General features: G+C 39.5%; 2 protein-coding genes across 2 annotated transcripts; both read right to left on the minus strand.

Annotated features, from left to right (window-relative positions):
- Window positions 1-5,897: 5,897 nt before the first annotated feature.
- Window positions 5,898-6,845, minus strand: LOC119814753 (olfactory receptor 4F15-like). The gene has a single exon (XM_038330776.1). It carries the CDS (start codon window positions 6,834-6,836, stop codon window positions 5,898-5,900), a length of 939 nt encoding a protein of 312 aa, XP_038186704.1. The 5' UTR covers window positions 6,837-6,845.
- An 8,749-nt stretch (window positions 6,846-15,594) lies between these two features.
- Window positions 15,595-16,557, minus strand: LOC119815227 (olfactory receptor 4F3/4F16/4F29-like). Its single transcript, XM_038331392.1, has one exon. The coding sequence runs from the start codon at window positions 16,555-16,557 to the stop codon at window positions 15,595-15,597; it is 963 nt and encodes a 320-aa protein (XP_038187320.1).
- Window positions 16,558-21,969: the final 5,412 nt, after the last annotated feature.

Here is a 21,969-nt window from a genome sequence, read left to right on the forward strand (position 1 = left end):
GGAGGGGGAGGAATGATTACAGGAGTCAGAGGGGATGGATGATACTAGGTGAAAATGACCCACTGTATCAACTAATTAGGATGCATATGGGCTCACAGAGACTGACATGGAGAACTTGGGGTCTACATCAGGTCCTCTGTGTATATGTTAGTGTTTTTTGTAGGATTTTAAACACCAGGAGTGGATTAATCTCTGATTCTTTTTGCCTGCTCTTGGGACTCTTTTCCTCCTATCCAGTTGCCTTGGCTTGTCTCCATATGAGGGATTTCACCTTGTCTTACTGTATCTTGTTTTGTTGTGCTTGGGTGTTGTTTCTTGGAGGCCCACTCTCTTCTGAAGGGAAACAGGGCTGGTGGAACTGGTAGAGAAAGAGGTTGCAGAAAAAACTGTGGTCGGATTGTATTGTTCAGAGAAGAACACATTTTCAATTAAAAAAAGGCAGAAAATAGTTCAAATATGATGCTTTAGTGAGAACAAGATCATAGCTGTATAGTTAACTGAATATAGTTAATTAATGAGGACACTGTCTTTGCAGTGTCCTAAGTCGCAGACCTGAGTTCACCAGAAAGCAAAAGTCTGCTCATGCTTCCACTGCAAAGTGTAAAGTGTAACAAGACTCAGAGACCTCTACAGAGTAGTGCATTTCCTCTTGAGCGCAGGGAAGCTTATCCTTTCCTGAGCCAGCATAAATAGGCAATGGGTGTTAAATCATGTGAAATTAACACTGATGGAGCAGACTAATGCTAGAGTTTTTGTTAAAGTTGAAAATCAGCATTTGAAGCTGCTCAGGAAGAGACTGAGTATTCTTTCTTTATTTGGTAAACGTTTTTTCTCAGTTATTAAAAAGGTTGAATTAAATTAGAGCTGTATAGTGCAGAAAATGTCCTTGAAAGAGTTCACTATGATCATGACAAGCTTCTCCACTGTTTCTTTTTCCTGAGATGTACAGAGAGAGCTCAGGACATTGTTCAGTGTCCTAGAAATTGTGTGGAGAGACCATTAGACCTGCATGCTTCCACATGAGTCCTCAGTGCTGCCAGGACAGACTGGAAGGCTTCTGTCTCCCCAGTGAAACTTAGCTACGTGTCTGTGACATTCTTTTGATTCTAAACTAAAGAAAGAAAAAGGTACAGGAAGGGTAAGGATCCTGCTAGAGTCAAAGAACAAATTGTTAGCAAATCTGGAGTAAGCATGTTTGACTCTTGGTCTCATCAGTCTGGATTGCTTTCATTCCACCCATTTGTTTTGCTGTGCTTATCCTACACTTTGTGTCCTGTCTGTGGTCAAAGGAATCACAACACATCACTTGGATGAAATTGTAAAAAGAGAGGGTTTTGAAGGTTTTACTACATAGGAAGAAAAATGTTTAATAAATTGTTTGCCAATCATCCCAATTTGATGATAAGAGTATATGTCTTAGAAACTTATTGTATACCTATAAATATTGTATTTACAGTTATTATTCAGTCCTTCAAGCCATATACATGGACTCTAGTTTCTTTACTGTTGTCCAAAATTATTGATATTTTCTCCATTGGGCTACACTTTAACTCTCATTTTATTTCTTTTTGTTGAATACACAGTAAGACTTCCATGAAAATGCCACTTTAGTAACCTCTACCATGCTGCACACCTCATGACTTTGCTCACTCCTCTGACTTATACACTTTAATTTATGGGTAATATATTGTAATTTCCTCATTGAATTTATTTCTTCTGATTGATTAGGTTTTTGTCTACTCTATGTGTTTCTTTTAAAATTCAAATTTTCCTCAAAGACAGTTTCTATCAGTGGGATAGACAGAGGTACAAGGGAGGGTTGGGTAGGTAGGTCAAAATGAGCAAAGTATAACACACCCAGACACATACACACACAACACACACACACACACACACACACACACACACACACACACACACAAGTATCAATATGAAACTCAGAATGCTGTGTGCTAACAATAGAAAATAATGAAAAGGTAGCTTCCATCCGTCTAACCTACCTGGATCAGTGTTGGAATTATCATAAGTTAGACAACCCAAACCTGATAAACTCTAGCCTATGCCATTGCTTGGCATAAAAAGTCAAGTTTAATACCTCCATAGAGGAAAAGGCAACTAATTAGCAGCCTGGGGAAGTCACTTCAGTGTTGCCATAGAATTCTGGAATTGCCATTCTGTGTACATTTGACCAAGGGAATTGTTTCCAAGGACCACAGAAATTTGGCCAGAGCCAAAAAGAAAATGTGGTGATGGGTCACTTGAGGAGAAGGAAGAAAGACCATAAAATTATTTATTATAAAATTTACTGCCCAATCTTTTCCACCTCAAATAGTAAAGAAATGAATATTTGATGATATAGTAAAATGACAGAATGTAAATCACAAATAGCATATTTTAGTGAGTTGTTGTTTGCTTACTATTTCATAGTGCTATATGCAGATTTGAAAATGTGTTTAGAATTTATAAAAACAGGTGAAGGGACTCTCTTTCCTGCAGGCATTAGAGTTTTTTGATTCAAAACAGGGTTGCTTGGCTTTACAACCTAGATCTTGCCAGCTGTTGTCTTTGGTCTCATTAGTAAGTCTTTTTGTGTTTTAATTGTGTTTTAATTTAATTAATCTATAAAACAAGAATGAAAACATTATCTACCTTGTTTTGCTAGAATCAATACATATAAAAAACTTGAAATGCTACATACTCATAATAATTTTGGATATGGTGCAGAAGGGACCTGTGGGTGGTTGCAGGTAGAGAGAATCCTGGTGGAAGCCTAGGGTTGGCTGCAGTGCAGGCATGGGTGGCCAGCATATGCAGGGTCACTAGTTGTGAGACCTGGACTTGAACTGGAGGGTTATGGAAAAGAAGTGTTTGGTAGGTCATAGGTACTCACCAACCTAGACACTGAAGGAAGACTTGGGGCATCTGGGTACCAAGTGGTGTGGTTATAAAATTGAATGTTTAATAATTTCAAACAAACTTTATGTCAGATTATCATTGCTCTTGCTCTTAGTGTCTCATTCACCAGCCTGTTTGAAACTGTCATAGCTTTCACCCCATAACATCCTTAGAGGATTTTAAGAGCCTATTTATTGTTTTATTTCAGCTACAACCACAACTATTGCCCCCCATATGCATCAATTTTACCACCACCATCAATATTTTTTATTAAAACAGGAAAATATAACAATAAAACAGAGTTATGCTCATCTTCAACAGTAAATTGCTGAACATATATCTGTTAGGCTCTTACTAGAGGTTTAAGAACACTATAGAAATTATATTGATTTCCATCCATTTGTATGCAAAATTTAAGATGTCATTATTTTTTTTAACCACTGAGTAGTACTCTAATATGTAAATATTCCACACTTCCTTTATCCATTCTTCCATTGAAGGGCATTTAGGTTGTTTCCAGGATCTGGCTATTACAAATAATGCTGTTATGAACATAGTTGAACAAATGCTTTTGTAATATGGTAGGACATCTCTTGGATATATTCCCAAGAGTGGTATTGCTGGGTCCTGGGGTAGGTTGATCCCGAATTTCCTGAGAAACTGCCACACTGCTTTCCAAAGTGGTTGCACAAGTTTGCATTCCCACCAGCAATGGATGAGTGTACCCCTTACTCCACAACCTCTCCAGCAAAGCCTATCATTGGTGTTTTTGATTTTAGCCATTCTGACAGGTGTAAGATGGTATCTCAACGTTGTTTTGATTTGCATTTCCCTGATTGCTAAGGAGGTTGAGCATGACCTTAACTGTCTTTTGGCCATTCGAACTTCTGTTGAGAATTCTCTGTTCAGTTCAGTGCCCCATTTTTAAATTGGATGAATTAGCATTTTTTTTTTTTTTGGTTTTTTGAGACAGGGTTTCTCTGCAGCTTTAGAGCCTGTCCTGGACCTAGCTCTTGTAGACCAGGCTGGTCTCGAACTCACAGAGATCCGCCTGCCTCTGCCTCCCGAGTGCTGGGATTAAAGGCGTGCGCCACCACCGCCCGGCTTGAATTAGCATTTTAAAGTCTAGTTTTTTGAGTTCTTTTTTTTAATTAAAAATTTCCCGCCTCTTCCCCGCCTCCCGTTTACACCCTCCCCCCTCCACTCCCCCTCCCTCTCCTGTCCAAAGAGCAGTAAGGGTTCCCCGCCCTGTGGGAAGTCCAAGCTCCTCCCCCCTCCATCCAGGTCCAGGAAGGTGGGCATCCAAACAGGCTAGCCCCCCCTCATGCCAGTATGCGTAGTAGGATCCAAATCCAGTGTCATTGTCCTTGGCTTCTCAGCACCCCTCATTGTCTACCAAGTTCAGGGAGTCCGGTTTTATCCCGTGCTTATTCAGTCCCAGTCCAGCTGGCCTTGGTAAACTCCGATTAGATCAGCCCACCATCTCAGTGGATGGGAGCACCCCTCGCAGTCCAGACTTCCTTGTTTTGAGTTCTTTATATATTTTGGAGATCAGACCTTTGTCTGTTGCGGGGTTGGTGAAGATCTTCTCCCAGTCAGTAGGTTGCCTTTTTTGTCTTAGTGAGAGTGTCCTTTGCTTTACAGAAGATTCTCAGTTTCAGGGGACAACCCAGACCCAAAAAGATGAACATGGGATATACTCATTCATAATTGGTTTCTAGCCATAAATAAAGGACATTGAGCTTATAATTCGTGATCCTAGAGAAGCTAAATAAGAAGGTGAACCCAAAGAAAAACATATAGTTATCCTCCTGGATATTAGAAGGAGACAAGATTGCCGGGCAAAAATTGGGCACTTGGGGGTGGGGTGGGATGGGGCCAAGGGGAGATGAGGAGAGAAAAGTGTGAAGGGAAGGATGGGGAGAGCTTGGAGGAATGGGATGGTTGGGATAAAGGAAAGGTGGATATAGGAGCAGGGAAGTAGATATCTTAATTAAGGGAGCCATTTTAGGGTTGGCAAGAGACTTGACTCTAGAGGGGTTCCCAGGTGTCCAGGGAGATATTCCCAGCTAGTTTCTTGGGCAGCTGAGGAGAGGGAGCCTGAAATGGCCCAATCCTATAGCCATAATGATGAATATCTTGCATATCACCATAGAACTTCATCTGGCAAAGGTTGGAGATAGAGACAGAGCCCCACATTGGAGCAGGGGACTGAGCTCCCAAGGTCCAAATGAGGAGAAGAAGGAGGGAGAACATGAGCAAGGAAGTCAGGACTGCGAGTGGTGTACCCACCCACTGAGACAGTGGGGCTGATCTAATGGGAGCTCACCAAGGCCTGCTTGACTGGGTCTGAAAAAGCATGGGATAAAACTGGACTCCCTGAACATAGCGGACAGTGAAGGCTGCTGAGAAGCCAAGGACAATAGCACTGGGTTTTGAGCCTACTGCATGTACTGGCTTTGGAAGGGCCTAACCTGTTTGGATGCTCACCTTCCTAGACCTGGATGGAGGAGGGAGGACCGTGAACTTCCCACAGGACAGGGAACCCTTAAGACTCTTCAGACTGGAGAGGGAGGGGTAAGGGAGTGGGAAGAGAGGGAAGGAAATGGGATGCTGGGAAGAGGCGGGGAGAAGGCAGAAATTTTTAATAAAAAAATTAGATTGAGGGGGAAATCACTTTATTTTGAGGTATTTTATACAGTAATTATAAAAGGAACAAGTGAAAAACACTCCTTAATTTATTTTGAAAGATCATCAAAGTTAAATACTGTACAAAATTACAACTATTAATAATTTTGAAGAAAGCATCCCGCACAGGGTCTGAAACTTCAAACTCCCCTCATCCATATTGATTAAGGTACTACAGATAATAATTGGTAAATTCCTAAGTGAAACCTGGTTCACAAACTAATAGAGAGCTGAAATATCACTGACTTTATTTTCCTCATTGCCATTGAGTGTAGAGTTGCATTTTTACTGTTTTTTATTTTTAAATGAAGTATTTAGGATACTTTCCTGTAACTCAGAAGCTGGTAGCAGAGTTTCCTCATTGCTGCTTTCATCTCCTTGTTCCTGAATGTATAGATGACTGGATTCAGAAAAGGAGTGAGGACTGCATCAAAGATGGCAAGGAATTTGTCTAAGTGCGATGAAGGGAATGGCCAGGTATAGAAGAAGATTAACGGTCCAAAGAATAAAACCACTACTGTCACATGAGCTGACAAAGTAGACAGGGCCTTGGATATGCCACCTGAAGAGTGCTTCCTAACAGTGACCAAAATGAAGATATAAGACACGATCAGTATGAAGAAGGAGCCCACAGAGATGAGTCCACTGTTGGCTGTGACCATGAACTCCAATTTGTTGGTCTCTGTGCAAGCAAGTTTAATGAGCTGAGGGAGATCACAGTAAAAACTGTCCAGAATGTTAGGTCCACAGAAGGGCAAGTCTACAATGAAAGCTAGTTGGGCCACTGAGTGGATAAGTCCCAGGATCCAGGCTACCGACAAAAGTAAAGTGCATATTTCTGGTCTCATGATAGTCAAGTAGTGAAGAGGTTTACATATGGCTACGTATCTATCAAAGGCCATGGCTATGAGCAGCACCATTTCTGTACCCCCAATAGCATGAATAAAGAAGATCTGAGTTATACAACCCCCAAATGAAATGGATTTGTGTTTTCTGAAAAGATCATAAATCATCTTGGGTGCTGCAATAGAGCAAACTCCCAGGTCAAGAAATGAGAGATTGGCCAGCAGGAAGTACATTGGAGAGTGCAGGTTGGAGTCAGCAGTCACAGAGAACACAATGAGGAGGTTTCCCATTAGACTTGCTGTATAGAACACAGAAGAAAAGAAGAAGAGAAGCAACTGGATTCCCCATGTATTGGAGAGTCCCAGGAACACAAATTCAGATACAACAGAGTGATTGTTTCCATCCATTGCAGTGGAGAGCAGAGTTGTATTCAACAAAACCTGAAAAAGTTAGAGAAGAGAAAAAAAATCAAGCTTTTTGTGGCGTTAATAACTCCATCAGTTTCAAACTGTAAACAAAACACATTGCTGCATAAAGTCAGTGCACCTCAGTGTAACTGCAGAAAATTTGCAGTCACTCAATGCCATGAGCAACTACATCTAACATCCTGTATTTCTTAACAGTATACAAATAAAGAATGGGAAATATTTAGGAATAACTATTAGAAGAGAACAAACGACTGGCCTGAAAAAGGCTATGAGGAGACTAAAGACTCATTGAAAATAAGACACATGAAGAAAGGAAATGAGAAGTAACCCCCTGATTTCTCTGATCGTTTGTTGCTCCTGCCCATGATGTGTCCCCAAAACTTTCTGTGGTTCTTTAGTTTTCTTGCCTCTTTGACTGTTCCAATTAGCAATTAGCAAAGTGGTGCAGTACTCCCATAAAGGCTGTCTCACAGTTAATCTTTTATCAAACCATATTCACCCTTTTCCATATACAGTGAGAAGATAATGCAGAAACCCTAACAGCACCTCGCTTTAATAACAGTCTAGGATACAAGACTAGGTTGTATATGCAGCAATGCAAGAACTGGGTTAGAAAAGATATGTAGGATGCAGAGAAAAACATGGGTTATGAATAAAATAAATAAAATTCCATTTTATAATAAAGTTTATTAAAACTTTCTACATGATTGATACTTGAAGATCATTTCCACCCTGTTTTGTCTCTTCATACTTCATTGCATGGTGGAAAGAACACTGTATTTGGAGTGAGAAAACCAGAATGCCCGCCTTGAGTCTTCGAGAACTCAAAGAAAGGTTTTCTTCCACCCCTTCCACACTTCACTCACTGCCTGCCTCCCATTTCATTGTCTGCAAAATTAAAGGGGCTGAGCGCAGATGGTAAAGAATCATTTCGAACATTTTGGTTATTTCATTTTTTCCATTTTGGTTATTTTATAATGGAATACTAGTCTGCTATGCAATGAAACTCTTTATAATGAGACTATCCTCTTCTCTTTGGGTTGCTGTTATATCCACTCTTGTCCCTTGTTTGAAGTTATTTGCATTTCGTATTCTAAAGGAGACCTTTCCTCAGATCAATCCAATTCTTATTCCTTTTGTTATAGTTAGAATGTCATTATAAATTCACTGTGTCACTTATCATAGCCATTTGTCATCAATAAATAAACAATTTCTAGATGTCTACTATGCCCATTGTTCACTGAATTTTTGAAGTAGTAACACATTCAGTACCTTTAGTCTTCTACATTAGCACACACAATGTAAATAATAGTAAGACTGCCAAGCAAGGAATGTGCTCCTATAACTTTTCTGAAGTAGAAACAGTACCTGTGAGTCAGCCTGACGAGGGTTGCAGTCTGAAGGAAATCAGAACCCATGCTGTAGATCCAGATACAGCTCTTGTTCTTTTTCAATATACAACTCATATCTGAGCTTAAAGACTTCCTGACACAGACAGGGAATCTCTGCAGCAGCCCATGATCAATGAGCTTCCTATGACAGTAATAACCCAGTCCTAAACAAAATCCGCATCAGCTATGTTCATGGCACCATACTTTTTCCCACATACTATCTTGTGTGAATCTCATAACTACCGCAGGAATTGTTGTTATTGTCCCTTCATGGAGGAATTAAGACCATGAGAGTAGAAGTGATATTTCAGAATAGTGAGTTGTAGGAATCCTGAGCGTCTGATGAGCATCTTCTCCAATATCTACTGGAGACTTGATCCTTTTCTCATGTTGTGTGCTGCACCTTAGTGGTTGTCTAGCTGCCTTACAGTGACTCACAGTGTGTTTGGCAGACCTTAATGAGAGAAGGCAGGCTCGAGAGGGAAGACAGGCTGCATTCATAAGCATCAAGTTTTCTTAGTTTTCTTCAAATGCATCTATAATTTACCATGGTTCTAAAATAAACATGAAGGACAGCAATCCATTTAATACCTGCTGCACAGAACATCTGGTTGTTTCCAGTCCATCTTTATCTATTTCCACATTAAGAAATTTAGCATTTCAAAGAACAGATAAATTCTTACTCATACTTCTAAGGCTGCCTCCTTACTCTAGCTCATTGATTTCCCATCTCAAACTTAGAGTTAAAAAAGTAATTTAAGCTTCTGACATTGTGTCTTTCTTCTTTTCCTTAGTTTATTTATTTCTTTATTTTTTGCTCATCAACCTAAGTTGAGGCATTTTCTCTGGTGCAAGGTAATATTTAATTGATTTCTATAGAAAATAATCTATCATCAGAAAAAATCTATTCAATACTGGCTAGTTGGAATGTTAGATATTGCACTATAATTGGTTATTACTATATTTGTCACTAGTGCTCTTAAAGGTTTATTTCCAAAGACTAGAGCATAGTATACCTTTCTCTTGGTTAGAAGTAGCATTATTTCATGTACAAACATCTCCATGAGGGCTGCTACTGTGGGGACACAGCTAATTGGCCCCCAGAGGTGAACTGACCAAATGATACCACAGAGACTTGGGATGGCCAATATGAACTCATTGTACAAGGGAATTGTTACCTGGAATCCTGGCAAGTCAAAGGAGGAAGCTTTAAATGAATCACAAAGGAGGGAATGGGAGAGAGACAGAAAGATATATGAATGTAAAATATCTAAGGTCTGCATAATAAGGTAACATTGAGTAGTCACTTAAATCAAAACTACCTTATTTTTAAGTGTTCATAGAGATAACATATGTGACCATATATTTTATATACATTTATATATGATACTTATGTATAAATTAAAATATAATTACATCATTCTCCTCTTTCCTTCTCAACCTCCAGTTCTTTCCCTTTGTCCCCACTTGATTTCCCTCAAATTCAAGGTTCCTTTTCTTTGTTCCTATTACATCCCCACCATAAAATATTACTTGCTCAGTCTGCTTCCTGCTATTGGTATGCATATGATTTCACAGCTGACCAACTGGGGCTCATTCATGGGGAAGTCTGTTTTTTCACTCCCAGCATTCCTTAGTTGCCTGCAGTTCTTTGTCTAAGGGGTTATGGAGCTTCCTCTTCCACATTAGCAGGCTTATAGTTGTTGTATTTGTTCAGGTCTTGTTTTGGCATCAGCATTATTGAGGAATCATGGGCTAACTTTCCCTGTCATTTTTAGGAGACATAATATCACACCAGATTTCCTGGTTCCCTCGCTCTTACAATATTTCTGCCCTTCTTCCAGTATGTATCTTGTAGGTGGAGAATTTGTGCTGTAGATATAGCATTTGGAGCTTGGCTTCCCATGATCAGTTGATCTTTACATTTTGGCCAGGGGTGGTTTTTTGCAGTGACCTCCATCTGTTCCGTAGAGAATATTCTTTGGGGAGCAGGAGCTGCATGTATCTATGGATAGGAAGCTAAGTATGATGAATGCAGATAAGAATTACGATGGTTTAGTAAAATGGATGTAGTAGGTTCTCTTCTGAGATGTATGATCTCACTGGTCCTAGGTAGTTGGCTATGTTTGTAGTACCAGACATGGTTTCCATTCTGTAGAGTGGGCCTTAAGCTTAATTCGAAGCCGGCTACCATTAATATATGAGTGCTCCCTATTGTACCTTTAGGAACTTCAAGAAAATAAAGGTTTAAACTGCTTTTAGACTCCACCTCAACCTAGTCATAATGGCCACCATCAGGAATACAAACAATAGCAAATTTTGGAGTGTATTTTGAAAAGCGGAATCTTTTTATTTTTATTTATTTATTTTGTTTCCATTCAAAAATTTACACTTCTATCCCTCATTCCATTCCCCTCCTGCTCCCCCACGGAATGCTCTTTGTACTGGAGTGGGAGGGAAAAGGGGGGTGGGGGGAGGGGGAGGGAAATTGGAGGAGGGGAGGAGTTGGAAATTTTTATAATAAAAAAGTAAAAAATTAGAGTCTTCTATATCACTCCCAAGTATCATCCAAAGGACTCTATATTACCCTAAAGAGGAACCTGTTTTACATTTATGTTCATTGCTACTCTTTATACAATGAGGAGAAATGGAATCAGCCTTAGGTATTATTAATAAAAGAACAAATAATATAAGTATGATATATGTATATATATACACACATACATAGTGAAATTTTATTCAGTAGTAAAGAAAAATGAAATTTGCCGGTAAATGGAATTCAGAAAAGTATATTAAAATGGACAACCTAGGCTTAGAAGGCAAACAGTGTGTGTTTTCTCTTCTATGTCCATGTAGCTTTGTGCTTCTAGATATTTTTAAAGTTAGAACATCTATTGACCTGGGAGTAAAAAAGTCTATGACAGGTTATGTGTAGACCAGATGCTTAAAGGAGTTTGGGAGTGGTAAACATATGTGATATGAAAAATAGAGGAAGGAACACTGGGGTGACAAGGTTCAAACAGCAGGAGAGGGTAGAGGAAGGAGAAAATGGGGGCAGGTGAAAAGTGAACCAATTCTAAGCAAAGTTGAAGAAGCCACATGGAAACTCAGTGCTGTTGTGGGATAGTCACCAGAGAAGACTGCTCAGACATGGGTTTGAGCCAATAGAAAATCTTTATTCGCATGCCTATACCTGGTGTTCAGGATCCTAGTGTAGTACAGAGCCTTTCCAAGGTTGATATTTTAAGCACAAAAAACCATGTTCTGGGTTGACATACTATAGTTAATAAGAACAGTTTACCTATACCAGATCTACAGAAGCTAAAGTGTAAGATTAGTACATTTTGAGAGTTTCCCAGAATTACATGGACTTCATGGATGAGGCCGTTGTTTTAGTTTTTGCAGGTGGTGCTATCTATGTATTGAGTTTTATAGGCTGAATGGCCTTTCTATCACTGAGTCAGTTGTGCTAAGTCTCAGAGTCTACAATGTCTGGGGCCTTGTTGTGCTACTTTATAAGTTAATTATAAAATGTAATTAACAAAAGACTTTGAACAAAAATAATGTACATTGGTAAATGTTCATACAAAAGTCACGGGTCATTCAATGAAAATCCCAGTGACAGCTCTAGGGTATTCCCTTAGGATTTGCTAGAGAAGAAATTCTCAGAGGCCCAGAAAACTATACACAATACATTCACTGTCATTGATTTCCTACCTGAACTGGACAGTAAGACACCATTGCTGAAGATACCACACAATTTGGTCACTGAACGTAGAGAAATCATGTTGGAACTGGGCAGGAAGCTTCATCCCTTTTGGATAGCCTTCAGACTACTGGAAGTCGCTATGCAACAGTCTTCCTCAACATTATACTCCGCAGGCTAGAATATCAACTTGCTAGGTATCCAGAGCTTACTGGACAAAGTGACATCATTGTTAGAAGATATCTCACTGACTTCTGGTTGGATCTGAAGCTTGTTCTGTATGAGGGAGTTCCTGGCTGAAGGTCCATAGCTTGGAAAATCATAGGAGGGCATAAACTCACCACGTTTGCCTTGCTAATTAGATGTTATCAAACTGCCTCCTAAATATTTGTTGCTACCCGACAAATGGCAGTTCTCTTTTCAGCAAATACAGATTCATGGTTTTTCTAGGGGATGAGTAGCTGAGTTTTGAGTGCTCAGCATTAAATAAAATACTTATATAATTTCCTTACCAGGTTCAAAGACCATCATAGAAAAGGGGACAGAAATAACGTAAGAGCTGAAAAATTGGGTAGAGGACTGGGAAATGGTGACTTAGGGACAGGACATGGCAGAAGCACCCAGAAACTCATAGCACCTGTGGTTGCTTGCATAGGGCCTGCACAAGACAGAGCCAGGACATAAATATTCAGTAACAGATGGGGGAGGGGTGCTTGGGTTTCTTCCCAGGGTGCTAATGGAAGTGAAAGTCTGCTGGAGGAGAGGAAGTCATTGTCTAAGTGATGCAGCCTCTGGTGAGTTACTTATGTTCCAGCGAATAGCTTCACACCCATGCCCTTGCAAACAACTCTGGCTAAGCCTAGTGGGTCAAAATGCTAACAACAACAACAACAACAAAAAGCTGGTTTACAGCTTTCAGACAACTTTATGGATTCTTCCGTCATATTATTTACTGGCTCTCTGTCATCAGTATCAGGATAAATTATACATCAGCTCCCCACAAAGGAAAGGTTTCCACAATCTTGCTTTCCACAACTTCATGAATTTCCAAGATAAGTCCGCTCCCCGGAATCCTCATTTGGAGCAGTATACCACTATGAATATCGACACTTGTTTTCTCTGTTTGTCTTTCAGAATCACTTTCAGTGATAAAAATATATTTTGGGCGATGTTATCAAAGTTTCCATGCCCCAAACATCAATTCTTGAATCTATTTGCTGCTGTCACAAGAAAACCAGGCTGTAGGGAAAAGAGCTCATGTGTTTCATGAGGAAGAAATCTGAATATATTTATGATAATCCAAACACTAGTATCTCATCACTCCGACAGAAGAAATGTGGAGGAGGGGAGAACTGGAATCCCGTATGGGGTAGATGGTATCCATAGCAACCCATGACTAAACTGACATTACAGAATATCTCTGATGGATTTACTCAGTGGTTCAATTCTGAGAGGGAATCAGGAGACAGAGAAGAGAGTGACTGAGGAAAGACATTGAAAGTGAGATGAAAGGACACACATGCAAGGAAAGAAAGAAGTGACAGAGACTTGGGATGCAGCTCATTAGTAGAGTGTTTGTCTAACACAAACTAGATCCTGGGTTCAATTCATAGTACAGAGTGATATGGGTGTATCACACTATCTAAATGAATGTTTAGCTTGTGTTAAGTCCTAGGTTTAATTCCAATCTTCTCTCTCTCTCTCTCTCTCCTCCTCCTCTCTCTCTCTCTCTCTCTCCTCTCTCTCTCTCTCTCTCTCTCTCTGTCTCTCTCTGTCTGTCTCCCTCCCTTCCTCCCTCCCTCCCTCCCTCCCTCCCTCCCTCCCTCCCTCCCTCCATCCCTCCCTCCCTCCCTCCATCCCTCCCTCCCTCCCTCCGTTCATGTGTTCATGTATAATTAAAACAAAAAGCCAAAGTTAAGAACAAACAAACAGGCTAAAACAAGGAACAAGAATTCTAGCAAAGAGGGAACAGAATTGAGGTCTATTTTACAGTTAAGATTGATAGCTGTGTCAGGTTAGAGAAAATCAGAAGAGCCAGGATATTGTGGGAAAGGGGCAATCTTATTAGTATACTATACATGGCATTTCCCTTTCAGTGTTATTACCTGAGTTTGTGACAGAAGCCATCACAGGAGGCTGTTTCAGAGGGATTTTAAAATAGTTGACACTAAAGAAGAGTGCCAGTTCATCTCTTTTCAAGTTGAAGATGGTCTGCAATCAAAGCGGAGGTTCAGTGGGGTTTGTACAGGTATCAATGGCAGATACTGCTTGTAGCGCTCAATATTGTCTTTCTACTGGTTTTCTCTTAGTATCTTGTAAGAAGTACTATAGATCGTTTAGAAGCCCGTGTATAGCAGGTTAGCTTCATATCAGTTGTGTAACTCAAACTTGATAAATAATATATTCAAGTGACAGCTGGATTAAATCACCTGGCAATACAAGTTGTACAGTATGCCCTCTGAAGTGTTTTATTAATTATAAATAATATAATTTAAATAAAACATATATTGTATAAAAGCATAATATAGTGCTTACTCATTTTTATATTTCTATTTACTAACAGTTTGCCATGGTTTTATAATTTCTATACTTTTCTTTTTATATAGTTATAAACAAGGTTTCTAATTATATTATTATTTTGTATTTTATTGATAAATCAGCATTTTCCTTTTTACATTGTAAAATAGCCAAAGCATTCATGATAATCTATAAGTAACATGGATTTCTTTGCCAAAAACAATGACTAGAAAAAGAGGAGGTAAAATAATTTTTATATACTAAAGGAAATAGAAATTTCTATCTTCTAGTCTTAAAAATATGTATTAAATTTTCCTCCCTTCCTCTTTAATTGACCATATAGCTTACTTTTCAATTATAACTATAAGTAAAACTGTTATAAATAGTCAAAAATCTGCATTCAGTGAACAAATTCAAATGATAAAAGCCTTGAACTCGAATTTACCGAATTAAAGATCTTTATTCTGAGTATTTCTGCTGCTTGTGACACTGAGTAACTCGCAAAGTAGAAACCTAGGCTCCTGGTGGATCAGAAGTGCTCTGTGTCTGCGAACCAATGTCAAAGAGAAGTTCCCAACATCTGAGATGAAAGCAAAGTGTGAGGGTGCAGCAGTTGCCTTTATTTCCACGAGCGGCACAGCACTTGACATAAATCACAGTTTAAGCTGAATTTACTGCTTTTCAGTACTTTTAGAATCCAAGAATTCTTTAGCAAAAACTGATTAGATATGCAGAGAATACTTGAGGAGGCACTTCACAGTACTTAAAAACACTAAATTGAAGAGATCTTTGAGATTGCTTTGTAAAGAACTAAATTAAAAATCATTTAATTAAAATATAATTATATAATTTTCTCTCTTCCCTTTTCTCACTCATGGCATCTAATGTCTGATAATCCTCCCCTTATCAAATTCAAGGCCTTATTTTCTTTTACCATTGTTACATATACATATAAATTATGTAAACACACACACTTGCATACATACATACATGTATATGTATACATACCATAAAACATATGAATAAAACCTGCTGAGTCTCTTCAATGTTGCTTGCATGAATGTTTATAGGGAAGATCATTCAATAAAGAATAAAAGTGATTTATCTTCAAGAATGTTCTATTTTATTCTGAAGCTCTTGAACTGTCAATGAAAGAATTTTTGAAACTTAAAGCCCTAATAAAGAGTCTTCTCATTGCAACTTTCATCTCCTTATTTCTAAGTGTATAGATGACAGGATTCATAAAAGGAGTGATGATGGCATCAAAAATTGCTAAAAATTTATCTATGGGCAAAGTAGGGAAAGGCCACACATAGACAATAATGCAAGGACCAAAAAAGAAAACTACCACAGTGATGTGAGCTGAGAGAGTGGAGAGGGCCTTGGAGGAGGCACCTGAGGAATGTTTGCGAACCGTGACCAGGATGAAGATGTAAGACACAACCAGGATGAAGAAGGTAGCCATGGAGATGAAACCACTGTTGGCAGTGACCAGGAACTCCAGTCTGTATGTTTCTGTACATGCAAGTTTGATGAACCGAGGAAAATCACAATAAAAGCTATCCATTTTATTAGCTCCACAGAAGGGTAAATTGACAACAAACGCCAACTGGGCCACAGAATGGATGAGGCCAATGGTCCAAGCCAGAGCCAAGAGAAAAATGCACATTCTTAGACTCATGATGGTGAGGTAGTGGAGGGGCTTACAGATGGCGATGTACCGGTCATAGGCCATGACTATGAGCAGCACCATCTCTGTTCCTCCCACAGTGTGAATGAAGAACATCTGAGTGATGCACCCGTTCACAGAGATGACTTTGCGCTTTCTGAAGAGGTCATAAATCATCTTTGGGGTAGCAATGCTGGACACACCTGTATCTATGAAGGAGAGGTTGGCCAGCAGGAAGTACATGGGCGAGTGCAGGTGATGGTCCGAGACGATTGTGAGCACAATGAGGAGGTTACCTAGCATGATTGCCGCATAAAATACTGTGAAGAACAGGAAAAGGAGAATCTGAATTCCCCATGAATTGCTGAGACCCAGCAACAGAAATTCTGATACCGTGGAGTGATTTCCTCCATCCATCAAGTTGTGCAGGTCTGACCATGAGGTGACTACTACCTGAAAGGCACAAGAGGGAGAAAATATTGTTTCTAAGCCAAATGGGTGTCCTGGTTGTGAAGCAATGACTCAAATATAAAACACTGAAGATACCCCTGTTGTTTTACAGGAAAATTTTTACAGATATCTCACAGAAACTAGGTATAGAACATTTCCTATGCTTACACATTTAGGGGCACTGGATCCTTTAATCCTATGTTTAGTTTGAAGTGTATAGTGAAGAAGGAAAAATGGAGGCAAAGGCACTTGAGAATCTAAGGAAAGTCAAACAAGCTCTACAGACACTGTGTTCACCGGCTTCCACATGGGAAATTAGCGTCATGAAATGGAAGCATGCTAAGAGAAATTAGCTTTTAGCCTTTGTGCATGACTTCCTTACTTTGTTCTAGAATTTTGTGTGTTTAAATTACTTACACCTTTTGGTTTTCTAGGCTTGCAGTAGTGTCATCATGAAAAGGGTACTTTGAAAAATATTAAAGCTTTTCTTGCAGAAAATAGTGCTTTTTCATAAATGAAATTTGTTCTTAGATAATTTCATATATGATCAATGCATACTGACCCCTCTCATCCCTCATCCTTCACTATCTTCCATTTATTTACCACTCCATACAGAAACCACAATAAATCTCCTTTCATGTTCACACCTATTCATTTAATTTTTTGACCAGTTAGTTTAATCAGGTCCACCTGTGTAACTGTGGGTCTAGAGCTCTCTGTTGGAAGCTGGTGGGCTGTGCAGTGGGTACCCAACAGGAGACAATGATTCTTCCTTTCCACGAATCTATCAATACCCAGTAAAAGGTTGTGCCCCGGGAATATCTCACACGGAAATTTTGTGCAGTGTCAGTCTGGAGCCCACTGAAGTAACTGATTGATTATGAAAAATTTAAAGATAAAAGAAGAAAAATTATGACTCTACCTCCTGTCCCTGATACTGAAGAATGGAATCAGTCTTGTTTGGAAGGAAAGTCAATGAAACTCTTACCTGAGTTATTTCAACAGAATCTGTCTTCAGATAGAAATCACACTCATAAAGAACCAAGATATAACGAGAAGCTTCAGCCATATGAGATCTGTAATTCCCAAGGAGAAAAACTGAAAATTACTTTGGACGATGCTTAGAAGTGTCACGAATCAAGACTATATACAACATAGAAGCTTGAAGTATAAGTTAGATATTTATTGCTATGAAAAGCTAAAAGGGTAAGAAGTTGTGAAAGAAATATGGAATAGAAAATATTAAAATATTATACACTATTCTTCCATAGTACTTTTTTGTTATAAGCATTCTACTTTTATTTTATACCCATCTTGGAGCCTCCTGTAAACACATCTTCCCTAAAAGCTTGAGAAAATTCATACGTGCTTAGTTGATCCTCTTCTTGCTTCTTCTAGAACACACAAAGCAAATGTGCCAAGAACTAAAATGTAGCTTAAATTAAGGGCCAATAGTTTATGACCAATTGTTGTAGGCAGATCATTGTCCATAGTAGGTTGAACTGATATTTTCTCTATTGTGAGCCATCTGTTCACACACTTGTTTTATTTACACGGTAATCTTTTAAGTGGGAAAATCTCTTCAGGTTTAGAGGAGGGTAGCTTCACATTCTGACTGAGTGCAACACTTTTACAAAACAAAGAGCCTTGTGTTGTTTTTCCCCAGCAAAAACTTCTAATTAGTGTGGTCCACTGAGTCTGTATTGTCACTCAGGGAATAAAAGGACCAAAGAAGTGGAGAACAACAGCATCTCACACGTAGATGATCAGAATATTTTTTTTTGCCTCAGAATGAGTGATTAAAGTAACTGATGAGAAAGTAAGAACCTCAGAAATCCGAGAGGTGGAGATGCTAGATGAAAGAGTTAGCTACCTATTCTAGAATTAGCCATGAAGATTCAACAAATGAGAAACCAGCACACACTGAGCTATCAGTCACTTGGGCAATTTGTGTCTTTCCGTTCCATAAAGTCCCAAGCCTCAGACCTTAGACTGTAGAGATTTCCCATCAGAAATATAGTCAAATAATTGAGTATTCATTACTAAGTAGAAGAGGCAATGCTATGTCACAAACTTTTCAAAAAGCTTTCTGTAAATATATTTAATAAGATTTTCCTTACATTTTATAATTTCCCTTCACAGTGTTTTCCCTAATTCTATAAATTCCATCATTCTTCAGATTCTAATGACTCAGGATAATTCCTATGGAAAAATACAATTGTCAAACTCAAGATCACTGCCACATTGTTCTCCAACCAATGTATGAAGAGAAAAAAAGCCGTGGTATGCAAAGTGGAATATATAGTCAATGCTGAATATTTTTTCTATTAATATATTTGGATCAAAGACAAAAGATGAAAATTTTTTTTTTATGAGATGTAGAGCAAAAGAAACTCATGTGATGATGGTGGAATGAAGATAAGTTTAGATGCTAAGTGAACACATGGAGATTCCTCCAGAAAAATCTGAGCACATCAATAAGATGTTATTTATCGCTGCATTATTCAAAGGATATGTTACAGTGTACACTATGGAAAACAGAAAAACCTTAGGGAATATTCAGAAAATATATATTCCTTAAGTGTATGGGAGTTGTATCTAGTTGAGAAGGAACACTTAATGAATTATATTTAATTAATTATAAGCACCAAGGAGACATAGAATGTTCTTTTAGAAAAAATACATTTAAATACCATTGGAGGTCCATTTTACTTTGATTACTCAGTAGCATGAATAGTATAATCTATTATTGAGTAGGAGTTAGTTAACATAATTTGAAGAATCTTTTAAATATATAACATAATTCTTTATTGATTTTCTGGGAATTTTACACCATGCACCCCTATCCCACTCACTTCCCAGTCTCTCCACACTACTGTTCAATGCTGCAGTATCCCCTCAAAAGAAAGCTCCCTCAAGTTAAAAACAAAACAAAATTAATCACTCACTGAAACTCTTCTTTTTTTCTTTTTAAATTGATTTTATTGAGGTCTACATTTTTCTCTGCATCCCTCCCTGCCTTTCCCCTCCCCTTCAACTCTCTCCCACGGTCCCCATGCTCCCAATTTACTAGAGATCTTGTCTTTTTCTACTTCCCATGCATATTAAATCCATGTATGTCTCTCTTAGGGTCCTCATTGTTGTCTAGGTTCTCTGGGATTGTGATTTGTAGGCTGTTTTTCTTTTCTTTTTTTTTTTTTCCCTTTTGCTATTCTGATTTTTATTTTAATTTTTGTTTTTTTTTTTTTTTAAAAAAACAATGTTTCTCTGTGTAGCTCTGACTGTCTTTTTTTTTTTTCTCATGGTTTATTTTTTTTTATATTTAAAAATTTCCATCTCCTTCCCTCCTCCTCCCCCCTCCCTCCCCTCCTTCTCCCCTTTCTCTCCCCTCCTTCTCCCCCTTCCCTCCCCTCCCCTCCACCCATACCTCCCCTCCCTCCCTCTCAAGGCCAAGGAGCCATCAGGGTTCCCCACTCTATGCTAAGACCAAGGTCCTCCCAACTCCCCCCAGGTCCAGGAAGGTGATCGACCAAGCTGAGAAGGCTCCCACAGAGCCCGTCCATGAAGAACAATCAGAGCCCAGAGCCATTGTCCTTTGCTTCTCAGTCAGCCCCCGCTGTTGGCCACACTCAGAGAGACGGGTTTGGTCGCATGATCCATCAGTCCCATTCCAACTGGAGTTGGTGATCTCCCATTAGTTCTGTCCCACCGTCTCCATGAGTGAACGCACCCCTCTCGTTCCTGACTTTCTCCCTCATGTTCTCGCTCCTTCTGCTCCTCATCGGGACCTTGGGAGCTCAGTCCAGTGCTCCAATGTGGGGCTCAGTCACCTTCCCCATCTGTCGCCAGCTGGAGGTTCCCTCACGGTCCTGACTTTCTTTCTCATGTTCTCTCTCCTTCTGCTCCTCATCAGGACCTTGGGAGCTCAGTCCGGTGCTCCAAGGTGGGGCTCTGTCATTTTCTTCATCTATCGTCAGGTGGAGGTTCTATGGTGATATGCAAGAAATTCATCAGTATGGCTATAGGAACTGGCCTTTTCAGGCTCCCTCTCCTCAGCTGCCCAAGGGACTAACTGGGGGCGTCTCCCTGGAAACCTGGGAACCCCTCTAGGGTCAAGTCTCTTGACAACCCTCAGGTAGCTCCTTAAATTCAGATATATGCTTCCCTGCTCTCATATCCACCCTTCCTATATCCCAAGCACCCCATTCCTCCGAGCTCCCCCCATTCTCCCCTTCACACTTTTCTCTCCCCATCTTCCCTTGGCCCAGTCTTGCCCAACCCTCAAGTTCCCAATTTTGCCTGGCGATCGTGTCTACTTCCAATATCCAGGAGGATTACTATATCTTTTTTGGGAGTTCACCTTCTTATTATCTTCTCAAGGATCCCAAACTTATAGGCTCGATGTCCTTTAATCATGGCTAGAAACCGAATATGAGTGAGTACATCCCATGTTCATCTTTATGGGTCTGGGTTACCTCACTCAGAATAGTGTTTTCTATTTCCATCCATTTGCCTGCAAAATTCAAGATGTCATTGTTTTTTACCGCTGAGTAGTATTCTAGCATGTATATATTCCACAGTTTCTTCATCCATTCTTCCACTGAAGGGCATCTAGGCTGTCTCCAGGATCTGGCTATTACAAATAATGCTGCTATGAACATAGATGAGCATATGCTTTTGTTGTATGATTGGGCATCTCTTGGGTAGATTCCCAATAGTGGAATTGCTGGGTCCTGGGGTAGGTTGATCCCGAATTTCCTGAGAAACCGCCACACTGCTTTCCAAAGTGGTTGCACAAGTTTGCATTCCCACCAGCAATGGATGAGTGTGCCCCTTACCCCACAACCTCTCCAGCAAAGGTTATTATTGGTGTTTTGGATTTTAGCCAATCTGACAGGTGTAAGATGATATCTCAAAGTTGTTTTGATTTGCATTTCCCTGATAGCTAGGGAGGTTGAGCATGACCTTAAGTGTCTTTTGACCATTCGAACTTCTTCTGTTGAGAATTCTCTGTTCAGTTCATCGCCCCATTTTTTAATTGGGTTAATTGGCATTTTACCGTCTAGTCTCTTGAGTTCCTTATATATTTTAGAGATCAGACCTTTGTCAGTTGCAGGGTTGGTGAAGATCTTTTCCCAGTCAGTAGGCTGCCTTTGTGTCTTAGTGACAATGTCCTTTGCTTTACAGAAGCTGCTCAACTTCAGGAGGTCCCATTTATTCAATGTTGCCCTTAAAGTCTGTGCAGCTGGGGTTATGCATAGGAAACGGTTCCCTGTGCCCATTTGTTGTAGAGTACTTCCCACTTTCTCCTCTATCAATCTCAATGTGTTCAAATTAATATTGAGGTCTTTAATCCATTTGGACTTGAGTTTTGTGCAT

The sequence above is a fragment of the Arvicola amphibius genome, chromosome 5, assembly GCF_903992535.2.
Source record: "Arvicola amphibius chromosome 5, mArvAmp1.2, whole genome shotgun sequence".
Taxonomy (NCBI): Eukaryota; Metazoa; Chordata; class Mammalia; order Rodentia; family Cricetidae; genus Arvicola; species Arvicola amphibius.

Excerpts from the sequence above, each read along its gene's own strand:
- LOC119814753 (XM_038330776.1), bottom strand. The coding sequence starts at position 6,836 with ATGGATGGAAACAATCACTCTGTTGTATCTGAATTTGTGTTCCTGGGA.
- LOC119815227 (XM_038331392.1), bottom strand. The coding sequence starts at position 16,557 with ATGGATGGAGGAAATCACTCCACGGTATCAGAATTTCTGTTGCTGGGT.